This window comes from Leopardus geoffroyi, chromosome E2 (assembly GCF_018350155.1).
Source record: "Leopardus geoffroyi isolate Oge1 chromosome E2, O.geoffroyi_Oge1_pat1.0, whole genome shotgun sequence".
Classification (NCBI taxonomy): domain Eukaryota; kingdom Metazoa; phylum Chordata; class Mammalia; order Carnivora; family Felidae; genus Leopardus; species Leopardus geoffroyi.
The window spans coordinates 47,590,962-47,616,689 of record NC_059335.1 but is presented as its reverse complement, the minus strand read 5'-3'; the positions used below and the strand labels follow the sequence as shown (position 1 = coordinate 47,616,689).

Sequence of the window (25,728 nt, the reverse complement as noted above, 5' to 3'; positions counted from 1 at the left end):
AAAACATGAACATAAGGGAAGGGAAGAAAAAAGAATATAAAAGCAAGGAGTGGAACAAAACATAAGAGACTCTTCTAAAAAATTTTTTTTAATATTTATTTTGAGAAAGAGAAAGAGAGAGAAAGAGAGAGAGAGAGAGAGAAAGCGAGCTCAAGCAGGGGAGGGGCAGAGAGAGAGGGAGGCACAGAATCCAAAGCAGGCTCCAGGCTCTGAGCTGTCAGCACAGAGCCTGATGTGGGGCTCGAACTCACGAACTTCAAGATCATGAGCTGAGCCAAAGTTGGATGCTTAACCGACTGAACCACTCAGGCACCCCAAGAGACTCTTAAATACAGAGAACTGAGGATTGCTGGAGGGTTTGTGGGTGGGGGGAAGGGTTAAATGGGAAAGGGGCATTAAGGAGGACACTTGTTGGAATGAGCACTGGGTGTTACATGTTGGGGATGAATCACTGGATTCTACTGCTGAAATCATTATTGTACTACATGTTAACTAACTTGGGTGTAAATTAAAAAATAAATAAAAATTAAGGAAAAAAAGAAAAAATATTAGAGAGGAGAAAAAAGAAAGAGGGGAAAAAGAGGAAGAGGAAAGAAGAGAGAAGGAGAGAAGAGGGGGAGAGTGAGAGAGAGAGAGAAGGGAAGGGGGAGACACAGAAAGAGATGGGAAGAGGTGGGGCTGGCAGAGAATGAGAGGAGGGAAGTCTAGCCATCTGTAAGGACCAAAACTTTACTGTAAGAGTAAAGAGATTTAGTATCAACTCACAGACTTATCATGTTGGGTCTTATCATAATTCTATTGTCAAGATGGATGATGTAAGCTAAAATATTCTTTATTTATTTACATTATTTCATCAAATGTAAAATGCCATTAATTGTAATTCACACCATTTTATGTACCCCTGAGAAAGATAACAGGTTACCAATTAAACTATGACAAAGTATTAATTTTAAAATGCATCTCAATTTCAGAGATAATAAAAAGTGAAAACAGTAATAGAACCTATGAAATATGGTATTTTGAAGTTCAAGATACATCATGACATGCAAGGAGGTATTGTAGAGTACAACACCAAAAATAAGGCTATGCTTTAATGGCAGAGGTGATATGTTGCTAGTACACAGCCTCAGGTAACAAGTGTAAAACCCTAAGTTGTAGCAGCTAACATTTACTGAGCAATGAACACATGAAAAGTGCTTAAAACAGTACACAGCACATAAAACTCATCTAATCCTCAAAGGAACTCTAGGAAATAGACATCATTATCACCATCCCCTCTTTGTAAAGGAAGAAACTGAGGCACACAGTTTAAGGAACTTGCTTAATGTCACACAATTAGTACTGAAACCACTCCATTCTCCTAAAACATCTACATTACTCTAGTTCCTAAAAAATGCAATTAAAGGAGGCTTTTGCAAAATCAACAGTAACCACAAATAAAATGTCTTCAGTTTTCAAAAATGTGTGGTTTGAATGTCACACTTCACATGTCACTGCAAAGATAAGGTTAGCTTAGTCTAAACCAAGGGCTGGCAGGGGCGCCTGGGTGGCTCAGTTGGTTAAGCGTCCGACTTTGGTTCAGGTCATGATCTCGCAGTCCGTGGGTTCGAGCCCCGCGTCGGGCTCTGTGCTGACGGCTCAGAGCCTGGAGCCTGTTTCAGATTCTATGTCTCCCTCTTTCTCTGACCCTCCCCTGTTCATGCTCTCTCTCTCTCTGTCTCAAAAATAAATAAGCGTTAAAAAAAAATTTTTTTTTAAACCAAGGGCTGGCAGACTATGACCCATGGGCCAAAAATGACCTGACATCTTTTCTGTAAATAATGTTTTACTGCAACATTTACTGTGCAACAAAGCCACACTCCTTCATTTACATGGTGATTATGGCTTTTTTGTTTTGAGAGAGAGAGAGCTCGCTCGAGAGTGCTCTAGCAGGGGAGGGAGAGAAAGAGAGAGGGAGGGAGAAAATCTTAAGTGGGCTCAACACTCAGCAAGGAGCCTGACACAGGGCTCAATCCCATGACAATGGAATCATGACCTGAGCCAAAATCAAGAGTTGGTCACTCAACCACACAGGCACCCCCCTTTTTTTCACTATAACAGCAGAAATGAGTAGATGCAACAGAGATCATATAGCCTAAAATACTTACTATCCTATCCTTTACAGGAAAATTTTGCCTATTCTTCATTCTCAATGTTTCTATACACCGAACTTTTCATTATTCAAAGATGGGACATGAATATTCCTTAAACTAAGATCTGGTATAAATAAAACTAAGCAGTCATTGTATCAATAGTAAACTAGGTATTAATGAAGGAGGAATGACTGTTTCTTTCACTCAAATACCGAGATGAAAACTGTCAATTCTGATCCAGTGACTGGAAGAGAATACCAAATAAAGTCCTTCATCTTAATGAACTTTAATTCCATGTTAGTATTTGTGTTTTTCAGGTATTTACCATTGTATTTCTGAACTCCAACCTACCCTACATGCCCCTGAGCATTAGTAGACCACCTCACAGAATTCTGCTGTGAATCTCATTAGCTATAATCAGAATGTCCTTTATCCTTCAGGAATAACTGTAAAAATATTTAAAGTATTTAAAGTAATATTTAAAGTAAAAAGTATTCATTAAAAATGACATACTTTGGGGCACCTGGGTGGCTCAGTCGGTTGAGCATCCGACTTCGGCTCAGGTCATGATCAGTTTGTGAGTTCAAGCCCCATGTCGGGCTCTGTGCTGACAGCTTTGAGCCTGGAGCCTGCTTGGGATTCTGTGTCTCCCTTTCTCTCTGCCCCTCCCCCACTCACACTCTGTCTCTCTCTCTCTCTCAAAAATAAACATGCTTTAATGAACCATAATAGTTACAGTACTGTTAATTTGGATTAAACCTGCAAATTTGATTTAACCTCTAAAGCTTAAAATATATCCCTCAACAAATGTGTGACAAAAAAATCAATCTTTAATCAAAGGAAAAAGACAAAGACAACATTGTAGTACCTTTGGTACTGCAGCTTGGAAAACAAAGTCTGTCATGTCCAGCTCTGTGCTGTTGGAGGCCTGTATCGTTATCACTGTGACACTAGGGTTGGTATTTGACCGTTCAAAGGTGAATTCTATCTTCAAGCCATTCTTACTGTATGCTGTGATGGAGGGGATGCCTGGAAAGCACGGGAAGATCAGTCTAACTGCAGTCAGCTTAAGGCTTGCAGAATTATTTTCTTCTTCAAGAACCACCTCTCACTGATGGTGATACCAGTAACCATACCTGTAGTGATGTCATTGAAGAGAGGCTGTGATGAAAGCCCATCCAATAAGAAAGGAGGCTGGGATATCTGTGGGACTGAGGCAGGAGCAGGAGTAGCAGCCGGAGCACCTAAATGAAGCATTCCAATGGTAAGTCAATCTTAGCCAGCATGACAAAGCTCACCAAAAAAATACAGGAGAAAATTATTGGTTCTCAGATTAAGAGAAGGATTCTTTTTAAACAAGATGCAAAAAGCATAAACCATAAGAGGAAAGAACTAAACATTCAAATACTTTAAAAAGAGTAACTCTTATTTAAAAATACTAAAATAAAATAGAGAGACCACAGGCAGGGGAAAAATGTTTGCTACAAAACAGCAAATGGATGTGTATACAGAACTATAAGGATTTTCTACAAATTGGTAAGAAAACAAGGTAACTCAATTTAAAAGTGGTAAGCACCTATACAGGATGCCTGGGTGGCTCAGTCGGGTGAACATCTGACTCTTGATTACAGCCCAGGTCATGATCCCAGGGTTGTGGGGATGAGCCCTGCACTGGGCTCCGCACTGAGCGTGGAGCCTGCTTAAGATGCATATTCTGTCTCTCTGCCTCTCTCTCTCCCCGCCATGCCCCTCTACCCCCTCTCCCCTGCTCGCACTCTAAAATAAAATTTTAAAAAAGAGTGGTTAAGAGATATAAACAAGCAATTTGCAGAAGAGGGAACCTGAATGAAAAGAGAATCATATGTAAAGAGATACTCAACATTACCAGTAATGAGGAATACAAAGTTTAAAACCACAATGAGATACTATTTCACATCCAACAGAATGGTGAAAATTTCAGTGTCTGATAATACCAGATACTGGTAAGAATAAGGAGCAATGGGGACTTCTAATCTCTGCCATAGAGATGTAAACCAGTACAAACTGGAGAACAATTTGGCAACAGGAGAGCTGAACATGATTATACCTCTAAATTTCCTCAACATCAGGGTACCTGGGTGGTTCAGTTGGTTAAGCATCCGGCTCTTAGTTGCAGCTCAGGTCATGATCTCACAGTTCATGGGTTCAAGCCCAGCATCAGGCTCTACATGGACAGCACAGCATCTGCTTGAGGTTCTCTGCCCCTCTCTCTCTGCCCCTCCCCTACTCACACGCTAGTACTCTCTCTCTCAAGAATAAATAAATTTTAAAAATTTTTAAAAATTAAGTTCTTTGACCTCAAAACTATTGAAATTTTAGGCTAATTGTTTGCTGTGGGGGCTTTGTGCCTTGTAGGATATTTACCAGCGCCCCTGACTTCTACCCATTAAATGACAGTAGCATCCTCCCAGTTGTGACCATCAAAAATATCTCTAGACACTACCAACCCCTGATGGGCAAAACAGTATTTTCACCATCATAATAATTTAATAATATTTTTATTTTACAAGGTAAGTAGATTAATACATTTATTAAATTTTATTATTCTTTATTTTTAATTCTTTTTTTTTTTTTTTTTGAGTGTGTGTGTGTATCAGTGGAGGAGGGGCAGAGAGAGAGGGAGGCAGAGGATCCAAAGGGAAGCGAGCTCTGCAGTGAGAGCAGAGAGCCCAACGCAGGGTTCGAACTCATGAACTGTGAGATCATGACTTGAGTCACCCAGGTGACCCTAAATTTTATAAATGTTAGAATTTTAACACACACATACATACAAACCCTGGGAGGGGTGGTATAAAATGGGTGAAGAAAGTCACCAAATTACCATTTTTATTTGATCCTTCCAAACAAGAACAAGTTGAGGATCATGCAAGTGATAGTAATGACCATGAACTGAGAGAAATCAGGAATACAAGAAGACGCATAAGAAAACACAGCAAAATAAAGAGTGCCTTTTAGGTGTAAACAGATTTCAAACTACTTATGAAATTAACTGCATATATATATACCTTTTCAAAAAGGATTAAGAAAGTGAAGTAAAAGAAGGCTAGAATCTTTTTGTTTTTTAACTTATTATTTGAGAAAGTGTGTGCAGACAAGCACTAACGGGAGGGGCTCAAAACCATGAACCATGAGATCATGACCTGAGCCAAAAATCAAGAGTCAGACTTCAGCTTAACCGACTGAGCCACCCAGGTGCCCCATGAAGCCAACTTTTTAATACAATGTTAGCCAACCATTTAAAACTATAACTGTGAAGATTATGTACTAATATGGAAATGCTAGTATGTCAATAAGTAAAGTGTATCATCTATACATTGTAGTTTTTTTTTTTTTTTCAAAGTTTTATTTATTTTTGACAGAGGGAGAGAGAGAGAGAGACAGAGCATAAGCGGGGGAGGGTCAGAGAGAGAGGGAGACACAGAATCTGAAGCAGGCTCCAGGCTCTGAGCCATCAGCACAGAGCCCGATGCGGGGCTCGAACTCACAGACCGCAAGATCATGACCTGAGCCGAAGTCGGACACTCAACCGACTGAGCCACCCAGGCGCCCCTATACATTGTGTTTTAACTAAGGGGTTGTTTTTTCCATATAACCAGTAGAGCTATGGCATTTGAGGATTTGGAATTACTTGTGAATGACTCAAAAATATATGACAAGTAACACTTTGAAATTTTGTTAAGACATAAATATAAACCATAAGCTCTGGGAAGATGCTGTTAGGAAAAACCATTTAGCCAGTCTAGATGACCATCCAAAATCTTTATTCTATGGCTATTTTCTATTTCAGGCCATGTATGCAGTAACACGTCATTATACTTGAGACAGCAATTATATGTGGGGCGCCTGGGTGGCTCAGTAGATTAAGCATCTGACTTTGGCTCAAGTCATGATCTCGTGTCGCAGTTCGCGTGTTTGAGCCCCACATTGGGTTCTCTGCTGACAGCTCAGAGCCTAGAGACTGCTTCTGATTCTGGGTCTCCTTCTCTCTCTCTGTCCTTCCCTGGCTTGTGTCCTTCCTCTCTCTCTCTCGTTCTCTCTCTTTCAAATAAAACTTAACAACAACAACAAAAAAGACAGGAATTACATGCTACAGTGATACTCTTGGACTCAGAGGTTCATAATATCACCGAATACATCAGCAATTACTAATGTCTACTATATATAAACAAACGTAAGAAAAAAACATTCCCAAATAAAAAGTTAAGTTTGAGTATTATAATTATGGACAATTTTCTCCATCCACTGCTTTATTAAGAGAGAGAGGAAAATAGGTTAACATCTCTCCACTCTCCTTAGCCACTGAAAACTAATCAGGAGTAGAAAGAAGTGTAGGAAAAGTGATGTATTACAACAATAACTAAAAGCAGAAGTGACTTGGGATCTATTTCTTTTGTAGCCTGAAAAAGAAAGTCCTTTCTATCTTAGGGGCACCTGGGTGGCTCAGTCGGTTAAGCATCAGACTCTTGATTTTAGCTCAGGTCATGATCCCAGGTTCATGGGTTAGAGCCCCACTTTAGGCTCTGCACTGACAGCACAGAGCCTGCTTGGGATTCTCTTTCCCCCTCTCTCACTGCCTCTCCCCCACTCATGGTCTCTCAAATAATAAAAACAAAAACTTAAAAAGAAAGTCCTTTCTATCTTAAATACAATGGGAGCAATTTATCCTCCCAAAACTAAAAACTGGATTTTAAGGAATTCCTATGAATTACCTCTAGAACATTAGCATGGTAGCTTATATCCCAGATATTCTGAAGATTCTATTCCTACTTCTTACTTAGCTCTCCCATCTTTAAGTGATTCATGTGCCAGAAAGTCTATGTTCAGTGCAGTTTTTCCTGAAGGCCTTTATCCCCAGCCAAGCATTAAATAACTCCAGTCTGCTCTCACCTGTAAGGTTGATGTCTCCCAGCAAATCGAGAAGTTCTCCACCAGCAGAAGCTGGTTTGCTTGTAGGTGCAGTTGGAATAACAGGTGTTATGTCATTTCCTCCCAACAAATCCAATAAATCATTGGCCTAAACAAAGAAATAGTATCTCAATTCATTAATCATTTGTCTAATCTGTATCTAAGGCAAAGCTCTTTCAAGACTTAAAAATAAGGAAGAGAACCATCAATCAATCTAGGAACACTGAAGGGAATCAGCTAAGAGATAGGTCATAAAGAACTAACTATAATATCATGAGGATTCCCAGATAAGCAAGTGAAAAGCTACCTGGCTGGTGGGCTGTGGCCCAGAGGGTGGTGGTTTGGTCTCTAGTGGAGCTGGTTCTGTCTCTCCATTTGTCTGCACAATCTCAGTAGGGCCATTTGTGGTCACTTTTTCCATGACAGGCATTCTCTCAAGCAGGGCAGACCTAGAAGAATCTGAAGTGGTTAAATTCTAGGCAGTTAACCTAGATTCCCTACCCAAGAAAATCACTGTTACTATATTGGAGTCAAACATGGACAGCCATCTCCCCTCCCCACCCTGTAACACACACACTAAAATAGAAGGTGGATTACAAGAATACATGACCTAAATTCCTAGCTGGATTAAGGGCAGGCAAGAAACCTTGAATAGACAAACTGTCCACCTAAATCCCAAGAGACTGGGATTTCTCAGTGGTAGAGAAATTGGAACGAAAGAAAGGTAAATAAGTAGGTATTAACAACCTCCAATCACGAAGATACTGCGTAACAGAGGGGGGAAAATAATCACACATCACAAAGTTAAATATATGAGATTCTCTTGAAAAAACACAACTTCCACTTCTTAACCAAATAAAATGGAAAATGAAGCAAACATCTCATACCAAAAGAAGAGAAAGGGAATGATAGAACATGGTTAACTTAAGTGTTTACAGGTAGGCAGAACAGAAAATGGACAAATGGAAGCAGTCAAGCAATTAGGACTAAACAGACTTGTGAAGCCCAGTTAACAAAGCCTGAGGAATAAGTCTCCTTTGTGGATTATCATGACAATTTGCTCAGGATGCTAACAGCCACATGCATTGCTTGGTTTCTTTCACTCACCTCATATGATCATATTTCTTAAAAAGTGCATTATATTCTACTGCCCTCTGCTGGAGTTCCACATCAATGCTGCTTCCATAGATGGAAACCACTTTCTTAATTCGGCTTTGGGATAAAATGACAAACAAATTCAAATACCCAAAAGAAAGTTCATAAACAAGTAGAGTGAATAAACAAACCAGAGTTTTCTGGTTAAAAATATGAAATACTCATATTTCCTTAATTCACGCATCTTTTCAAAAACAAAACACCTCTCCTTTATCTTCTTTATCCAAAACACACCTCAACACCATCACTTACCACTGTACTTATTCTAACTGTAATGCTAGATTTTGTCTGTTAAATATCCCATACCCTGAAATCTGCAGGAAAAAGTACCCATTATTAATTTGCTACAAAAGAAGTGTGTAATATTCATTCTCTTCTTTAATAACTTTAAAATAAAAAGGTTTTATCAACAAAAGGGTCACAGCATCAGACTTTTATCAATAAAGGGTTATTACCTGACACCAAATTCTTCTAGCTCACAATTTAAAGAGTTAGTAAAAAAATATATATCATTTCTTCACAGGACCTTACACAAGATCTAAGAGAACTAAGTTTGTCTTAAAAATGCTTGGCTGGAAAACTAGTCCAACTGACTTTAATTCAAAATAGTGAAGAGCAGAATTTAAAAATTTAACCACCAAAACCTTCATGATTTTCTTCCTATTCAGACATCTCAAAATATTATAATAAACCCTTATATGGGGAAAGTAACTTCTTACTTTAAAAAAAGAGAAAAGGCATTAGAAGTCAGATTTTGAAAACATAACTTTTCACCTTCAAAATAATAAATGGTGGGGTGTGGGACTAAAGCAAAGCAGAGTATAGATAAAATAAGGATGAACTACAAATTAATAATTATTACTGTGGATTGACAGGTGTATACAACTCATTTTACTATCCTATTTTCCTATTTTTGCCCCTGCTTGAAATTTTCCATAACAAAAAGTTTTTAAAAATTACAAAATAACATGTTCATCCTACTTTTTCTCCATACTCACTTTACAGTACAGGTGAATCTAGTAGAAAGCTTCATAATGGCAGTGAGGGCATAACCTCGCGTCACAGAGGTGGACATATTAGAGATGAGGACACTTTCTAAAATATCCAACACTTCATCTTCTGTTACCTGGAGAGAAAAACAAAACAAACAAACAAACAAACAACAAAAACAAAACAAAACAAAAAAACGCAGGATGAATCCTAACAGTAAAGATCTAAATCAGATACCAAGTCACAGGATGCCACCATCATTACCAAAACTTTAACACTAACTGTGCTTTGCCAGAGTAACTGTAAAAACTGATCCATCATCAATCAGAAGCACGTAGGAAGGAGGTTTAAAAAAAAAAAAAAAGAAAGGAAAACACCCAGTGGGTACTGAGACATATATAGCTTCAAGAGGTAGAAATAAAGAAAATAACAAGATAAACAGAGTTCAAGTGTTGTTGCCACAATTTCTCCTAAAGCCAGTTCTTTGATAAGCAAATGCAGACATGGATAGGTCTCATTTCTTATCAAGCCAAAGGGTGAGAAGTAGATCTGCAGATGGTTTTAAATCTCATCAGGGTAGCTAAATTCCATCTCAAAAACTGGCAAGTTTCCCAATATAATTCTGGGATTACTTCTTTAAAAGGTTTTCAAGGAATCAACCTCAACTCCTCATTAAACACTATCCTTTCATAAACCAAAACACTATTTTCCTCCCTCCTTAAAGAGTGACAAGGAGTACCTGAATAGGCTCTTCCTCTTCACACTGGCCTGATACAAGAAGATCTCCATATTCACCTATACACCATGCAGCGACTTGTACCAAAGGTTGCTGTCAAAAGAAAGTCACCATTTGTCAAAGGCTTTCAATCCTTGCAAGGATTAATGCAGATCATCTAATCATAAAAGATGAAACCAAGGCACATCTAGAGTGTTAGTAATAAGAACACACCAGGAACTAACGGGTAATTTCCCCACCAAAGTAGAAAGTACCTACTTGAGAATAATCACCAAGAATTGCTTTGTACAAGCGCTGGACAGTATAGGCATGCATCTCCACACTATTGGTTATTAGCTGGATCAAGTTAGGGACTGCGTCATCACGAACATAGCTTCCTGCCTAAAAGGAAATGCAAACAGTTATCCCTAGAAACACATCATAATGGTAAGAAGTGTTGGCTACTGCTTCTATTCAAAGGAGACTACTACAAAACACCCTCCACGATAAAGTTGGTTCCAATTCTCAGGTTCATAAGCAGCTCAAACTTCAAAGTCTTACTTATTCAAATTGCTTACTTCTTATTTAAATGAATATTCTAAGTTTTTCAATTTTACAAAAAATAAAATGTCCTTTGTCAAAGGAAAAGTAAAATATAAAGGATTAAAATTTCAAGAAAGACCTTTTCTACTCAAAACAGATTAAGCCTAAGATTTCAAAAATTTAAGTAGAATATTCACTGCAAACTCTCCCTTCTCACAACTCCCAGTACAGTTAAAATCACACAGGCTACCTATAGCAGCCACATCACTCTGGGGGAAGGAGACAGGGGTGTATATCAGAGATCCAAAAGGGCAGCATGTGAAATAAGAATTAAATAAATAGTACTCTTTTTAAAACTTTGATTTAAAACATCACACTGTCCTTTAAAAACTAGAATTTATAAACATTATAGAACCATCAGTCACACAAATGGGAAGAGTTTTGTACTTAATCATCCACGCTTTAAAAACAAAAATAAATTTGGTCTCTTTAATATTCTCTTGACTAGTGGAATCTGAAATAGTATTTGCAACCATGAAACAAAGTAAAGCTATTTAACACCAACAAGAAAGCTAAATCTCATCCTTGTCAGAACATTATAACAAGGCTGTACAGGATTTAAAAACAGTGGAACCTGTGCCTATCAGCCCACCTTGATCAAGCTCCCATTACTAGACAGAACAGCAGATCTGATTTACGAGTGAGACCAGGAAAAGGAAAAGGAAACAGAGAGAGAAAGAGACAGAGAAAGAAAGAGGGAGCTTTTCAAGAGTGAGACCAGGAAAAGGAAAAGGAAAAGGAAAAGGAAAAGGAAAAGGAAAAGGAAAAGACAAGAAAGAAAGAAAGAAAGAAAGAAAGAAAGAAAGAAAGAAAGAAAGAAAGAAAGAAAGAAAGAAAAGGAAACAAACCCAGGTAATTGGATACCCCTCACTCTTGTTAAAAAACACAAAGACTCAGAGAGAAGTTTGGAAAAAAGGTCAAAATGCTAAAGACAGAAACTAAAGAACAGGTAATTTGTTTCATTCTTCCCAAATGGGAGAAAGCAGAGTGTTGTTTATTTATTTAATTATTATTATTATTTTAAATAGTTTTCACACCCAGTGTGGAGACCAATGAGGGGCTTGAACTCATGACCCCGTTGTCAAGACCTGAGCTAAGGACAAGAGTCAGACACTTAACTGACTGAGCCACCCAGGCACCAGAAAGCAGAGTGTTTTAAATAACAGAAAGCATCAACATGATCTAAATGACATTTATAGCCCACTTTATCCAACAGCAAAATACACATTCTTCTCAAGGTCAAATGGAATATTCATCAAGACAAACCACATTCTGGGCCACAAAAAACATCTCAAATCTAAAAGAACTAAAATCATACAGGATTTAACTAAAAATCAGTAACAGATAAGAAATCCCCAAATATTCAGAAATTAAATTAAATAACACATAGATCAAAGAAAACTATAGACCACTATCTCTATGAATATAGATGCAAAAATCCTAAAAAGTGTATTAGCAAATCAAATAAAACAATGTATAAAAAGAACTATACACCACGACTGTATGGGATTTATTCCAGGTATGGAAGGTTAGTTCAACATTCAAAAATCAATTAATGTAATCCAGCACATCAACAGGTTAAAGAAGAAAAACTGTAGGACACAATAAGATTATATAACTGGAAAAATGAAAAGTAGGAGCATTAAAAAGAATGGCTTTGATTTTGACAACATTTTTCTTCAGAAGCTCTTTTTTCTCTTCTTTTGATCCTTATAAAAAAACCCAAAATGCATCCTGATTCGTATCTTTTGTTAAAATATAATTCCCCTGGGGCGCCTGGGTGGCTCAGTTGGATAAGCGTCCGACTTCGGCTCAGGTCATGATCTCGCGGTCCGTGGGTTCAAGCCCCACGTTGGGCTCTGTGCTGACTGCTCAGAGCCTGGAGCCTGTTTCAGATTCTGTGTCTCCCTCTCTCTCTGACCCTCCCCCGTACATGCTCTGTCTCTCTCTGTCTCAAAAATAAATAAACGTTAAAAAAAAAATTAAAAAATATATATATATATAATTCCCGTTATTAAGTTCATGTATTAACCTTTTACAAAGTTAATTCATTGCAAGTAAACTAGAAAACTACTGTGTCACAGACAGAATTCCACAACAACAAATACACATACACACATCACAATTTTAATGATATCATTCCTTCCTACAGATGTTTCATAATTTCCTTAACCAGTGCCTATTTGGAGACTTGTACTTATTTCCAACATTCCCCTATTATAAACAAGATTGGGATGAACACCTTTGTATATACATTTCTGTATACTTGCCCTTTTATTTTTCCAAGATAAATTCTTAAGAAAAGAATTAATGAGTTAAAAGGTACAAACTAAGACTTTTGCTATAGGCTAACGAAGTTTACTCCAGAAAGCACCATTTTATATCCAATATGAAGTGGAGACTACACCACCTATTTCTCTTTCCTAACACTAGGAAGTAGGTTAAAAAGTATGACAAGTGAAAAATGATACCCCACTTGTAATTTTACTCACTATTTCTTTATTAACAATGGTATTTTTCAATGTTAACTAGCCATTTCTTTCTTCTTTTGTGAAATATCTGTTCAAATGCCAATTTCTCCATTACAGTATTTGATTTTTCCTATTAACTGTAAATTATTTATAAAGATATTACCATGCTGTCATATGGTATAGTGTTTTTCCCCTAGTTGTCATTTGTTTCAACTTTGTAGATTTTTTTCCCTTTTGCTATGCAAGTTTCAAATTTTGATGGGACCAAATGTGAAAAAGTTTCCCTTAATGGTATCTACTTCAGTGACAATAATTAGACATAGATACTTGTGTTTTCTTTATATACCACTACACTTCCATTTTGACTGTTAAATTTCTAATCCCTATTAACTGAATAATAAACAAAGAAGCTCCAAAACTCTGAAAGACTGCCTAAAAAAGAATATCTTATAAAACCATACTTTTAAATCCATAATAAATTTATAGTCATGGAAAAGCTTCCAATGGCTTCCTATCATATTAAAAACAAAAATTCCCAACTCCTATGAGGCCCTATATAATGGAGCCCCTGTATCAATCCTACCATTCTCTGCCTCTCATGCTACCTACTGGCTTCACTTGCCTTCCTGTTGCTCTCCAAGCAGGCCACACTTGTTGCTACTTAAGGGCTTTGCAACACTTGCTGTTCCCCCAAATCTTTGCACGGCTCCTCATTTCATCAAGCTCTCTCCTCAACTGTTACCTCCTGTGAGCGACCTGTGTGGACTACTCTACCTAAAAGACTTGGCCCTTTGCCCCACCTTCCATTCTTCGCTGCTGTCGCTGGAGTCCTTCATGCTGCTTCAGTCAGCTTCACTATTGTTCGTAGTAGTTTTTCCTGCCTAACTGGATAGTACATATTTCTCCACGGAGTTTCTATCTCCCCCACTAGAACTAAAATGTAAGCTTTGTGAGAACAAAGGCTTTGTCTGCCTCATCCAGCACTTAGTATATGTTGACTAAAAAAAAAAACAAAAACAAAAGCTACTTACCGTTGTCAGAACACGCATAATTGTGTCTATATGCCACCGTTTGGAAGGTGCATACCTGAGAAAATAATGGCACCAGATAAAAACATTGGAACCTGTGAAGTATACTGTGCTCAGCGACTTTCAAAAATCCTGTGCTACAGTCTTTTTTAGGCTTACTGGTGAAGTGATTATTTTTGACATATTTCATCTTCAAACCTAGCAGCTACCTCCATTTCAAAGGGTAATGAAATGGGGCAAAGTCAAATTTAGATGTTTCACATAATAATTGCAATAGGAGTTGCTGAACTGAGAAATGGGACTCCATCTCAGTTTTTCAGAAAACAAATCATAAAGACAAAGCAGGAGGACAAAGAAAAAGAAGAAAAAGGACTGTTCCCAGACCCAGGCAACACCAGGACTAGAAACTCATTCCCTTAAAAACACAGTGCAGAGAGGAGAAATAACCGTACTATCAAAACTGAGGTACTTCTTCCTAAGAGTTTTACACAGAACAATTCAATACTGTAATTTTTCTATTCTCTACCAAAAAAAATCCAAACACTTTTGTATTCTCTTCTTCACAGATGAGAAGTTAAAAAATAGATATACAAAGAGATTTTATAAAAGTAGGATTCTTTTTGGTCTTAGATACTTAATATACTTAAAATACTTAAATACTGGTTAGAATGGCCTTCTAACGAAGCAAATTTCTTTCTTTTCTTTCTTTTCTTTATTTTTTAAATGAAGCAAATTTATAATTGGGAGTCTGAAATAAACATGACATGTTTTAAACAGGTTTACAATATTTTCTCCATGTTTTAAAGATGCTTTCAAAAAGTTCCAAGCATCTTTTACCAATAAATGTAAAAATTAAGTTCTTACTTTTCTGCAGCAAGAAAGATTCCAGATGCACAGTCTGCTTTAAATTCTGGCTCACATGAATCCAGAAAATAAAGTAATTCCTTCATCATGCCTCGGATATTATTCCCATTTACCAGGGCAAAACTCAATTCCATTGCACGCCTTGCAGAGGGGGGGGGAAAAAAAAGTTATGATATTTATAGTGGGAATGAAACAAAAACCCAGGTATGTTGTTTCTGAACACTGGCAGATGGGTTCTATGCCCTTGCACGATCTTGTGATCCCAATCTTCATACATACATGATAGCCAAAGTTATCAAAGTTACTTTTAACATTCTGAATTTTCATTCAACACTTTTCTTTACAAAGATCCAAGAGACACACTACTAGTCACCAAAAATGCAGTTTGGGTTCCAAAGTCTATTCTATGCATCTGAAATTTTGAACACTCAAAAGGCTAAACAAGGGAAGTAACAAAATGATTACTCAATGAGAATACCTCTGTGCATTATTTCTTAAAAATGTGATAAAGTCACCATATTCTCTTTATTACATCCACTTCTGTCCAAAAATGATGTAACAGTTTACATCAAAAGATATATAAGAAAATTAGAATAAAAACACACCATGAGGGCGTTATGGTAAGTGAGATAAGTCAGAGAAAGACAAATATTGTATGGTATCACTTCCAACTGGAAGGTGAAAAAGCCAAAAGCATAGAAACAGACTAGAATGGTGGTTACCAGGGTCTCGAGGGTGGGGGGAAAGGGGAGATGTTGGTCAAAGGATACAAACCTCAACTATAAAATGAGTAAGTTCTGGAGATCTAATGTGCAGCATGATGACTACAGTTAATAATAATAACATATTAGGGGCGCCTGGGTGGCGCAGTCGGTTAAGCGTCCGACTTCAGCCAGGTCACGATCTCGTGGTCCGTGAGTTCGAGCCCCGCGTTGGGCTCTGGGCTGATGGCTCAGAGCCTGGAGCCTGTTTCCGATTCTGTGTCTCCCTCTCTCTCTGCCCCTCCCCCGTTCATGCTCTGTCTCTCTCTGTCCCAAAAATAAATAAACGTTGAAAAAAAAAAATTAGAAAAAAAAAAAAAAATAATAGCATATTATATAATTGAAAGTTGTTAAGAGAGTAGATCTTAAATATTCTTATCACAAAAAAGAAAAGGTAAGTATGTTAACTAAGCTCCAGTGGTAACTATTTTACAACACATAAATATACTAACTCAATGCACCTTACACTTACACAATGTTTATATTAATTTTATCTCAATAAAGCTGGGCAGGGAAAATGAAACAATGAGGGCCATGAAAAGGAAAAAAGGGCGCGTACCATGAGAGCAAATAAGAGTTTCTTGAACAGCCTTATCAAATTTGGCAATCAAAGGAAAACCAAAATGTTTAACATATAAAAGAAGATTACTGCATGAATCTTTTCATATTTGGTCAATAATTTCAAACATAGTATACAATTTGACTTTTAAAATACCAATTTAATAAGTATAAAATACTTTTATCTTGGCTAATCTATAAACAACGTTCAATCTTTACAGAAATCCACTAATAGTTAATTCTTAGATGGTGCCTAAGTCCTTTACATATAATAATCCAATTAGTCCTGCATAACCTTTGTAGTGGGTGCTCTTGTATTTGCGTTTTACATATGGGACAACTGAGGCAGAGAAAGTTTAAATAACTACATCAAGTTTAATAAGGACATAGTCAGGATTTTAAATGAGGCATTCAGGCTTCAGAGTCTGAACTTCTACTGTTAAATACCCTGTCAAAGAGACAGGGATTTTACGTTTGATATGCAAAGCCCTGTCGTGAGTAATAGAGAAATAACACAATAGGAGTCAGAAGGTCTGATTTCTATTCCCAGGTCTGCCCTGTCCAACACATAGGTTTAGAGGAAATCATTTGATTCTTTTGGGACTGTATTTTAACTAATCTGTTAACTGGGGATAGAAGTTAAGTTAATTGTCTAGTCTGTCTCACTGGCTCACTCTAAGAACCAACTGAGAGGGTGCTTATACATTCTGTGGAAAGCACACACACACAAAAAATCCTGGGTTGGGGCACCTGAGTAGCTCAGTTGGTTACGGGTCTGTCTTTGACCCAAGTCATGATCTCATGGTTCGTGGGTTCGAGCCCCATGTCGGGCTCTGTGCTGACAGCTCGGAGCCCAGAGCCTGCTTCGGATTGTGTGTCTCCCTCTCCTTCTGCCCCTCCTCTGCTCACGCTCTGTCTCTCTCACTAAGAAGCAAATAAACATTCAAAAAAATAAAAATAAAATAAAATAAAATATCCTGGGGCACCTGGCTGGCTCAGGTGGTAGAACATACAACTCTTGATCTCAGGGTTGTAGGTTTGAGCCCTACATTGGATGAAGAGATTACTTAAAAATAAAATCTTTGGGGCACCTGGGTGGCGCAGTCGGTTAAGCGTCCGACTTCAGCCAGGTCACGATCTCACGGTCCGTGAGTTCGAGCCCCGCGTCGGGCTCTGGGCTGATGGCTCAGAGCCTGGAGCCTGTTTCCGATTCTGTGTCTCCCTCTCTCTCTGCCCCTCCCCCGTTCATGCTCTGTCTCTCTCTGTCCCAAAAATAAATAAACATTGAAAAAAAAAAATTTAAAAAAATAAAATAAAATAAAATCTTTAAAAAAAAAATTTTTTTTTTTAGGGGTGCCTGGGTGGCTCAGTCGGTTAAGCATCCGACTTTGGCTCAGGTCATGATTTCACGGTTTGTGAGTTACAGCCCTGCATCGGGCTGTATGCTGACAGCTCCCTCTTTCTCTGCCCCTCCCCCGCTTGTACTCTGTGTCTCTATGTCTCTCAAAAATGAATAAATGTAAAAAAAACTTTTTTTAATTTTAATTAAAAATTTTTTTAATTAAAAAAATTTTTTTTAATTTTTTAATTAAAAAAAAAATCCTGTGCAAAGCACTAGGTGAGTTATTGTTGCTGAGTTTAGGTTGTATCTTTAGATTGCCCATGTACTTAGCATATGCTCTCTGCAAATAAAGGAACTCAGTATGAATAGATATCTGTTAAATGAATGGTTTCAGAGATCATTTCAAATCTCATTTATTCTCAATTTGAACATACAACCAAAAGTTCACTGAGGCCAACTAAAATTAGATTTAACAAACATCTTCACTTCTTACAATAGGACAATCAGTAGAGTCAGTCTGTCGAGGAAAAGAATTGATGCCTTTGCAAAGTGCTATCTGCTGCCTAACAGTCATTCCTAGATGTGCTGTTCTAAAAAACACAGCTGCCTCTAGTATCTTGGGGCAAAAGTACTGTGAGAAAATGTGTGCTGTCAGCAATATGAGTTTCAGCATTGTGATAAATCACTTAGCCGATGGATCACTCCGTATTTTCATCCTCCAGCACACAGAGCGCAGTACCTCTGTTAAGCAGACTTTCGCCCAGCTTACCTGTACCTGTTTATTTATCAAAGAACCAAGGACAACTTCAGTGTGCACATTAGTATTCCTTATTGGCCTCCTTCACTGACCTAACCTTCTCCCTACCAATCCTTTCTTAAAAAGGATTTACTCAGCAGGGAGTTCATCTGTGCAAATAATGAGTAAATAAACAAATGTCAACATTCTCATTCTCAAAACCATTACAAAGTTATCGAGTGGGGGCTGGGGCAGAGAACTATCAACAATCTATTACCGTTTTATTGAGACATCCAAATCTTTTAAACAGTCCACAATTGTGCTTCTGTGCCTCTGTACTGCATTATGATCTGTCTGCACAGTCTTCAACAAAGATGTCAAAGCTACGTATCTGGATGAAACAAAGTTGCAGAAGACAAATTAAAATGTAAAAGTCGGGATAGTTCTTCTCTAAAATAATGACAAAGAAAACATCTAATGACTAAATATTTTTAAATATTTAAAAGACAGAGTTAGTGAGTATAATGGTATTATTTTAATGGTGTAAAAGACACTATAATCTTAAGTAGTGGTAACCAGGAAAATTCAGACTTGCATTCATGGTCAAGTCCATTTAAACTTCTAAAAGTAACTAATTCCATCCTTTTAATTCTTCCAAATAGTACAACAAAATAAGCATATATTATGCCTTTCCTTAGACCCAAAATGCAAGAGGGTATTATTTCAATTTACCATTTATATTTTCTTGCTTTTGATACTGGTACCAAAACTGCCCCTATAAAGCCTTCACTTTAAGGTTTAAGTATCTGAGGGGTGCCTGGGTGGCGCAGTCGGTTAAGCGTCCGACTCTTGGTGTTGGCTCAAGTCATGACCTCACAGTTTGTAGGTTTGAGCTCCACATTAGGTGCTGTGCTGCCTGCTTGGGATTCTGTCTCTCCTTCTCTCTGCCCCTCCCCAACTTGTGTGCGCACACTAAATAAATAAATAAATAAATAAATAAATAAATAAACAAACAAACAAACAAACAAACAAACTTCTTTAAAAAAAATTATTCAAGTATTTGAAAATTCTGGGGCGCCTGGGTGGCGCAGTCGGTTAAGCGTCCGACTTCAGCCAGGTCACAATCTCGCGGTCCGTGAGTTCGAGCCCCGCGTCGGGCTCTGGGCGGATGGCTCAGAGCCTGGAGCCTGTCTTCGATTCTGTGTCTCCCTCTCTCTCTCTGCCCCTCCCCCGTTCATGCTCTGTCTCTCTCTGTCCCAAAAATAAATAAACGTTGAAAAAAAAAAAAATTTGAAAATTCTTTTGGGGGGTGCCTGGGTGGCTCAGTTGGTTAAGCATCCAACTCTTCATTTTGGCTCAGGTCATGATTTCATAGTTTGTGGGACAGAGCCCTACCACTGGGCTCCGTGCTGACAGCAGGGAGCCTGCTTGGGATTCTCTCTCCTCTCTGTCTACCCCTGCCCCTGCTTGTGATCTCTCTCTCTCTTTCAAAATAAATAAATGAGCATTTGAAAAAATAAATAAATAAATAAAAATTCTTTCGGAAGGAGGAGATAATTCAGGTATTATTTACATATTTTTAAATGCTCAACGTAAGAAATTTTTTTCCTGATTAAAACAGGAAAAAGGGCAAGCAGGATACACTACACAAAGGAATATAACAAAATAAAATACCAATAAATTGATCTACCTAAAAAAATTAGCTAGAGTTCACACATTCCAGGTTTGCTACACAAAATGTTATTTTTCTTCTTAATTTGGAGCAGAGGTCAGCAAATCACAGCCTCTACCTACAAGACTCTAGCCCTCTGCTGTGTGGTTTTATAAATGAATTTTTAATGGAATATAGCCACACTCATCATTTACATAGTCTGTGTGCTTTCATACCAAGAGGCAGAGTTGAGTAGCTACCACAGAGACTCTAAGGCCCACAGAGCCTAAAATATTGACCATCTGCTCCTTCACAGAAAGTCTGCTGACTTCTAATGCTAACAGTGTAAACAAAAGTAAATTTAGTCATGAGGTAAATCCTCATATTCTTTACAAAACAGTAGTCTTAAGATCAGGCTAAAAATAAAAATCCTGAGTTGAAGTTCTAGATAAGTAATTCAATCCATGTGCAATTTTGAGCAAAGTCACTCTTGAAAACACTGAGTTTATAAAACCAAAGTACAAGATATTTTTCAGTTGACTTACCTAATATTCTTATCATTGTTCAATAAGAAACGACCCAGGATGTTTATGGCTAGGACCTACAGAGAAACAGCACTGGTTAAAAATGGAAGAAAACAAAATATTTGTATCATTTAAGGATCATCTCCTGGCCTCGGTGCAAGCAATTTAAAGGTGGTAGTTGGTATTTCTACAGATGGCTAGCAAAACACAAAAACAAAACAAAAATCTGAAGGCAAACTCTTAAAATCATATTCTATTTCAACAGTAATTGCTGAAAGATTATATTTTAAAATTATATTGTTAGTGGGAGAATAATATTGGTACAGCCTCACTGGTGAAAAATCTGGCAATATACATACATATATATATATAAAAATATATATACACACACACATATATATACATTCTTTTTTTTTTTAATATTACTTCTGCCTCAACAATTCTTCTAAGAATTACCTGACAAACACACGTGTACATACGCACATATTTCGGCTCAGATCATGATCTCATGGTTTGTGAGTTCAAGCACTGCGTCAGGCTCCCTACTAACAGTGTGGAGCCTGCCTGGAATTCTCTCTTTTTCAAAATAAATAAAATAAACTTAAAAGAAAAAAAAAGTGGATTCATTCATGAATGAATTCACTCATGCTACGACATGGATGAACCCTGAAGACATTATACTAAGTGAAATAAGCCAGCTACAAAAGGACAATACTATATGATTCCACTTATATGAGGTTATCTACAATACTCAAATTCACAAAGACAGTAAGTAGAATGATGGTTGTCTGGCATCCGAGGTAGAGAATAATGGAAAGTTATTGTTTAATGGGTACATAGTTTCAGTTTGGGAAAACAAAGGAGTTCAGAAGATAAATGGTAGTGCTGGTAGTAAAACAATGTGAATGTATTTAATGCCACTAAACTACAGTTAAAATGGTAACTTTTATATTATGTATATTCCACAATTATTTTTTAATGGGAATGGTCTCTCTACATGAATATAGTTTATCTACATGAATATGGACTAGCTCCAAGGTAACATTAGGTGAAAAGAGTAAGGTACAGGGCAATATATATATGTTACCATTTTGCTCGAAAGGTAGGGAGAAGAAGAGAACTAACCTAGGTTACTTTAAGTTATCTGGATACTGGAATGTTAAAGACAAAAAGAACCATATACAAATACTGGACTGTCTCTAGTAATCTGTTTCTCATAAGGCTATGAGCTACCAATTCTTTTATTATTAAGTGATTGAAAGAATGAATAAATTCATGAGGGAGAACTCTCCTTACAGGAGAATTCCAATTTAATGAGGAAAAAATGAGGAAAAGAGAAAAGTATGATTGGAACACCATCCTAAATAACTACAGCAGACAAGATTCTCTGATGGATACTAAAATTGGTGGGCAAAAAGTCTAAGAACAAGGTATTTGCATAGCCTCAAAGTGTCTCCTTCAAAGTATTTTCAATTACAAGGGAAAAAAATAACTTTACAGTGGAGAGACACAACAGACACCACTTTAACCAAATGATCAAGGTTAATATCACCAGTAATGAGACAAGTAGATAGCATCCTGATATGATACTGAGAAGGGTACATCATTTCTGTGGTGGTCTTGCCAAAAAAAGCATAACCTCAATCTAATTATGAGAAAATATCAGAGACAGCCAATTTGAGGGGCATTCTACAAAGTAACTGATCAATACTCTTCAAAAATGTCAGTCATGAAAGAACAAGGAAAGACGGAGGAACTGCCACAGACTGGAGGACACTAAGGAGACATGACAATTAAATGCAATGTGGGATTAGGATTGGATCCTGAAGAAAAAGGACAGAAGTAGAAAAACTGGTGAAATTTGAATAAATTCTGTAATTTAGTTAACAGTATGGTACCAGTATTAACTTCTTAGTTTCAGTAATCATCTATAGTTATGCATGATGTTAACATTAGGGGAAACTGAGTGAAGGGTATATGGGAACTCAGAACTAATTTTTGCAACTTTTCTGTAAGTCTAAAGTACCAAAAAAAGGTTTCAAAAAGTGGGTAAGAGAAGAAATACACATGTACACAATTTAAATATAAAAATTTCTGAAAAAACATGTTACAAAAGGACACCACATTCCCCACTAGAAAAATGTGAAAGCTACCCACATTTTCCTCCCTGCACACCTTTTGTACTGTTTCAGTTTTTTTTAAGTGTTTATTTCTTTAAAAAAAAAACACACACACACAAATATTTAAGAAAAACAGATTAACTCAAATATGATGTCTTGTTCAAAGTGATGGAAACGACTCAAATCACAGCCCTAGTAAAAACTTCTTTGAAATGTCTCCTTCACTCAACAGCATCTATATATCTACCTATACCTAAGATCATCCAAACTTTATTATAATCTATACCAAAAACCTTCAATGGAGGGAGTGATACTTTAGATACCAAAACACAGCATTATATATTCTGTATCTCTTTCCTAAAGTTAATTTCCAAATGCAATTCATTTCCAAAGTACTCAAGTCTAATTATTCTAATTGGAATGCATGTGGGGGGATGGAGGGAGGGAAGATTTAAAAAGACTTACTCGCAGTCCACTCTCTGACTTTATATCCATGATAGTCAAAACCGTTTCATAAAGAATAGCATTTCCTACATTTTTACTAGTCTCCGTATTTGTGGCAACCTGAAAAGTTACAAGAGGTCAGTACATAAGTGATAAAACAACACTTCTGAAAAATATCCAGAGGTAACAAGAGGCATTTTGTGACTAATTACAGCCACTGATGAGGAAACACAAATAAACACTGCTCATCTAACCACCATCAATCACTCGGCTCCCTGCTCTACTAAAATGAAGATTCATTATAATGCAGATTGAGTCTACTCACCTGTGCTAATATATCATTCATAGCTTCACTTGAGTCATCATCATTTCGTCCTAAAATTCTTAATAACCGCAAAATTCGTACCTAATGTGCAAAATACGAGAAGTGTCAATAAATAACGTCTGACACAAAGGAACTTACTTGATATGAAACTCAAATTACTTAAATGAAGTCTTAGATCCTATTAGAAATGGCCAAAATTCAAACAGAAGAATTTTAAACATGATCTTTAGAGAAGTAATGTATGCTTCTATGCCCTAATGAAGTAATGAGACAAGGCACACTTCATCACTTTACAGCTAAAGGATACCACCACCTGCAGGGATCTACTACATTGGCAAGTCAAGTCTCTATGCAATACATAATTTTGACTATTACAACTATAATTTTATCCTGTTAATTTAGCACAGAACTGTGTCACTATTCACTTATTAATGTAATTAGTTTAATCAATCAATTACCAAATTTCTACCGACAAAAACTTAAGAGGAAAGAAACAATCTATTTCAAAAGTATTAAATTAATTTCTCCAAAATTCTCTTTCAACCTCACCTGCAAAAAGGGGTCACTGATACCAGAAACATCATGTTCTGGTGAATATCCCGACATGATGAGGTTCTTTAGAATACGAACTAATTGGGGCACAAGCTGCAGAGAAGAAAGATGCATCAAAAAACAGTGCACATCAAAGAATTTCTCATGAACAGGCAGGGGATTTGGCTTAAGAACAGGGTGCAAGGGTCTGAATCCAAAAAAATTCTACTGATACAATATGCTGGTATAATACTGCTGACACTTGATGAATATAACTTAGGAGTATTTAGGCCAAGAACTCAAGAAGGAATATGTACTTTTATGTGAATTAAAAACAAATGACTTATTTACTCCAGAGTTATATATACAAAGATACTACAAATAACAGTACATCAGAAAGCCTATGGGAAAAAAGTCAAACAGATGCCTACGGGGCATACTACGTTTTTACTTCTATAGAACTTGACATACCTAGGTAACACATGCATGTTCAGTTTTTATCCATTCAAACATTTGGATATAAAATGTGATCACCAAAAATACTGGCGATCTTATTAAAATTATAGTTTTAAAATGTACTATCTTAAACAGAGAAAAAAAAATTCTCTGCTCTTAAGATAGGCTAGTTATAGTCTTTTCCAACAAACAACAGGAATACAAACGCCTTCAGCACTGACCAAGGGGAAAAGACACATGAAAAAATTTATTTTCACCTCAAGAAGATACCAAGGCCATGAATAATTTCCTTTCCCTATTCTCAACTCCTAAGATACAATTTTTGGTAAAATTTTACTTTAGCATTTAATTATACAGACTGATTTGTTGCCTGCTTTCTTGTCTTATTATATTAATATACATTCCTTATGGTCAGAATTCCTTTCTTGTCTTTCCTTTACTTTGTCCATTAGAGTCGTAACACATAGTAGAGGCAAGTCTATGGCCAAGCTGAACTTTAAAATGCTTTAAATATTATCATTCATTTCATTCTGTTGATTGAGCACTTAATATTAAACCCAATTCCAAAACATTTGCCACAACAGGAATTTTTCCAGGCTCCAACTAAAAACTCAATTTAGCTACATAAACAACTCTAAGCACATAAAATTAAGAAAACAAGTGTCCAAAGTGAAGTGAATCACATCTCTTTTAGAGGCAATCAGAACAGCCCCAATTTTGTTGCAGCTCAATTATTTTTTCTCAATTACTGTCTGGCTCTGCTCCCTCCTTATTCCCCAACTCCAAAAGGAGATCAAGATCAAAACAAAAGCCAAGCTATGCCCAATGTATGCACTCCCAACACGTAAATCCCACTTCTACATGTAAGAGAACACAATCTACATGAATTTAAAGAAGTGTGGCCATAACACTTCAGAATTAAGTGACTCTTAAGTCATTTAAACAAAATTCTAACTTGGACAACTCCAAGATTAAAACAAACTAAACTATGGTGACCTGTAAATTCTAAACAGAATCCTCATTAAATGTATCATCCATAGGCAGATTTATATTAAAGGTAAAAATAATATAAATTTATAAACTGCTTTAAAATGTGATTAAGCTGGAATCATCCAGTTACCAAGCTCTGCACAAAATGCAGCTCGCCTTGCATACTTTCCAATGGCCTACTTTTTTGTACTACATGTATCCCTAATTATTTGTTTAATCTGATTTCTTGGAGAAATCTTTTTTCCTTGGGCTACTAAATTCAGAAATTGTTTTGCTCACTGACAAAAAACCAGCACACCACCTAAAACTGCCTTGGGGCAAAAAGCACAAATGTCTAAGTGTTCAACATACAGATTCTTGGAACCCAGCTTTATTTTTCAGATGAAAA

At 36.9% G+C, this 25,728-nt stretch overlaps 1 protein-coding gene and 1 non-coding gene across 3 annotated transcripts in view; both read right to left on the bottom strand.

Annotated features, from left to right (window-relative positions):
* AP1G1 (adaptor related protein complex 1 subunit gamma 1) overlaps positions 1–25,728 on the bottom strand; it is a 79,609-nt gene that overhangs the window by 7,345 nt on the left and 46,536 nt on the right. For both annotated transcript variants that reach the window (XM_045443375.1, XM_045443376.1), the window contains 15 exons: positions 23,913–24,008; positions 23,364–23,444; positions 23,060–23,158; positions 20,496–20,551; positions 18,577–18,690; positions 14,903–15,043; positions 14,042–14,096; positions 10,216–10,338; positions 9,961–10,050; positions 9,230–9,357; positions 8,184–8,288; positions 7,384–7,525; positions 7,059–7,185; positions 3,269–3,376; positions 3,001–3,161 (listed from right to left, as the gene is read on the bottom strand). In XM_045443375.1, coding sequence (XP_045299331.1) covers positions 3,001–3,161; positions 3,269–3,376; positions 7,059–7,185; positions 7,384–7,525; positions 8,184–8,288; positions 9,230–9,357; positions 9,961–10,050; positions 10,216–10,338; positions 14,042–14,096; positions 14,903–15,043; positions 18,577–18,690; positions 20,496–20,551; positions 23,060–23,158; positions 23,364–23,444; positions 23,913–24,008 — 1,626 coding nt within the window. The remainder of the gene's footprint in view (positions 1–3,000; positions 3,162–3,268; positions 3,377–7,058; positions 7,186–7,383; positions 7,526–8,183; positions 8,289–9,229; positions 9,358–9,960; positions 10,051–10,215; positions 10,339–14,041; positions 14,097–14,902; positions 15,044–18,576; positions 18,691–20,495; positions 20,552–23,059; positions 23,159–23,363; positions 23,445–23,912; positions 24,009–25,728) is intronic.
* On the bottom strand, positions 18,206–18,291 carry LOC123579488. The gene has a single exon (XR_006702793.1). It is a non-coding gene; the product is annotated as a small nucleolar RNA SNORD71 (small nucleolar RNA).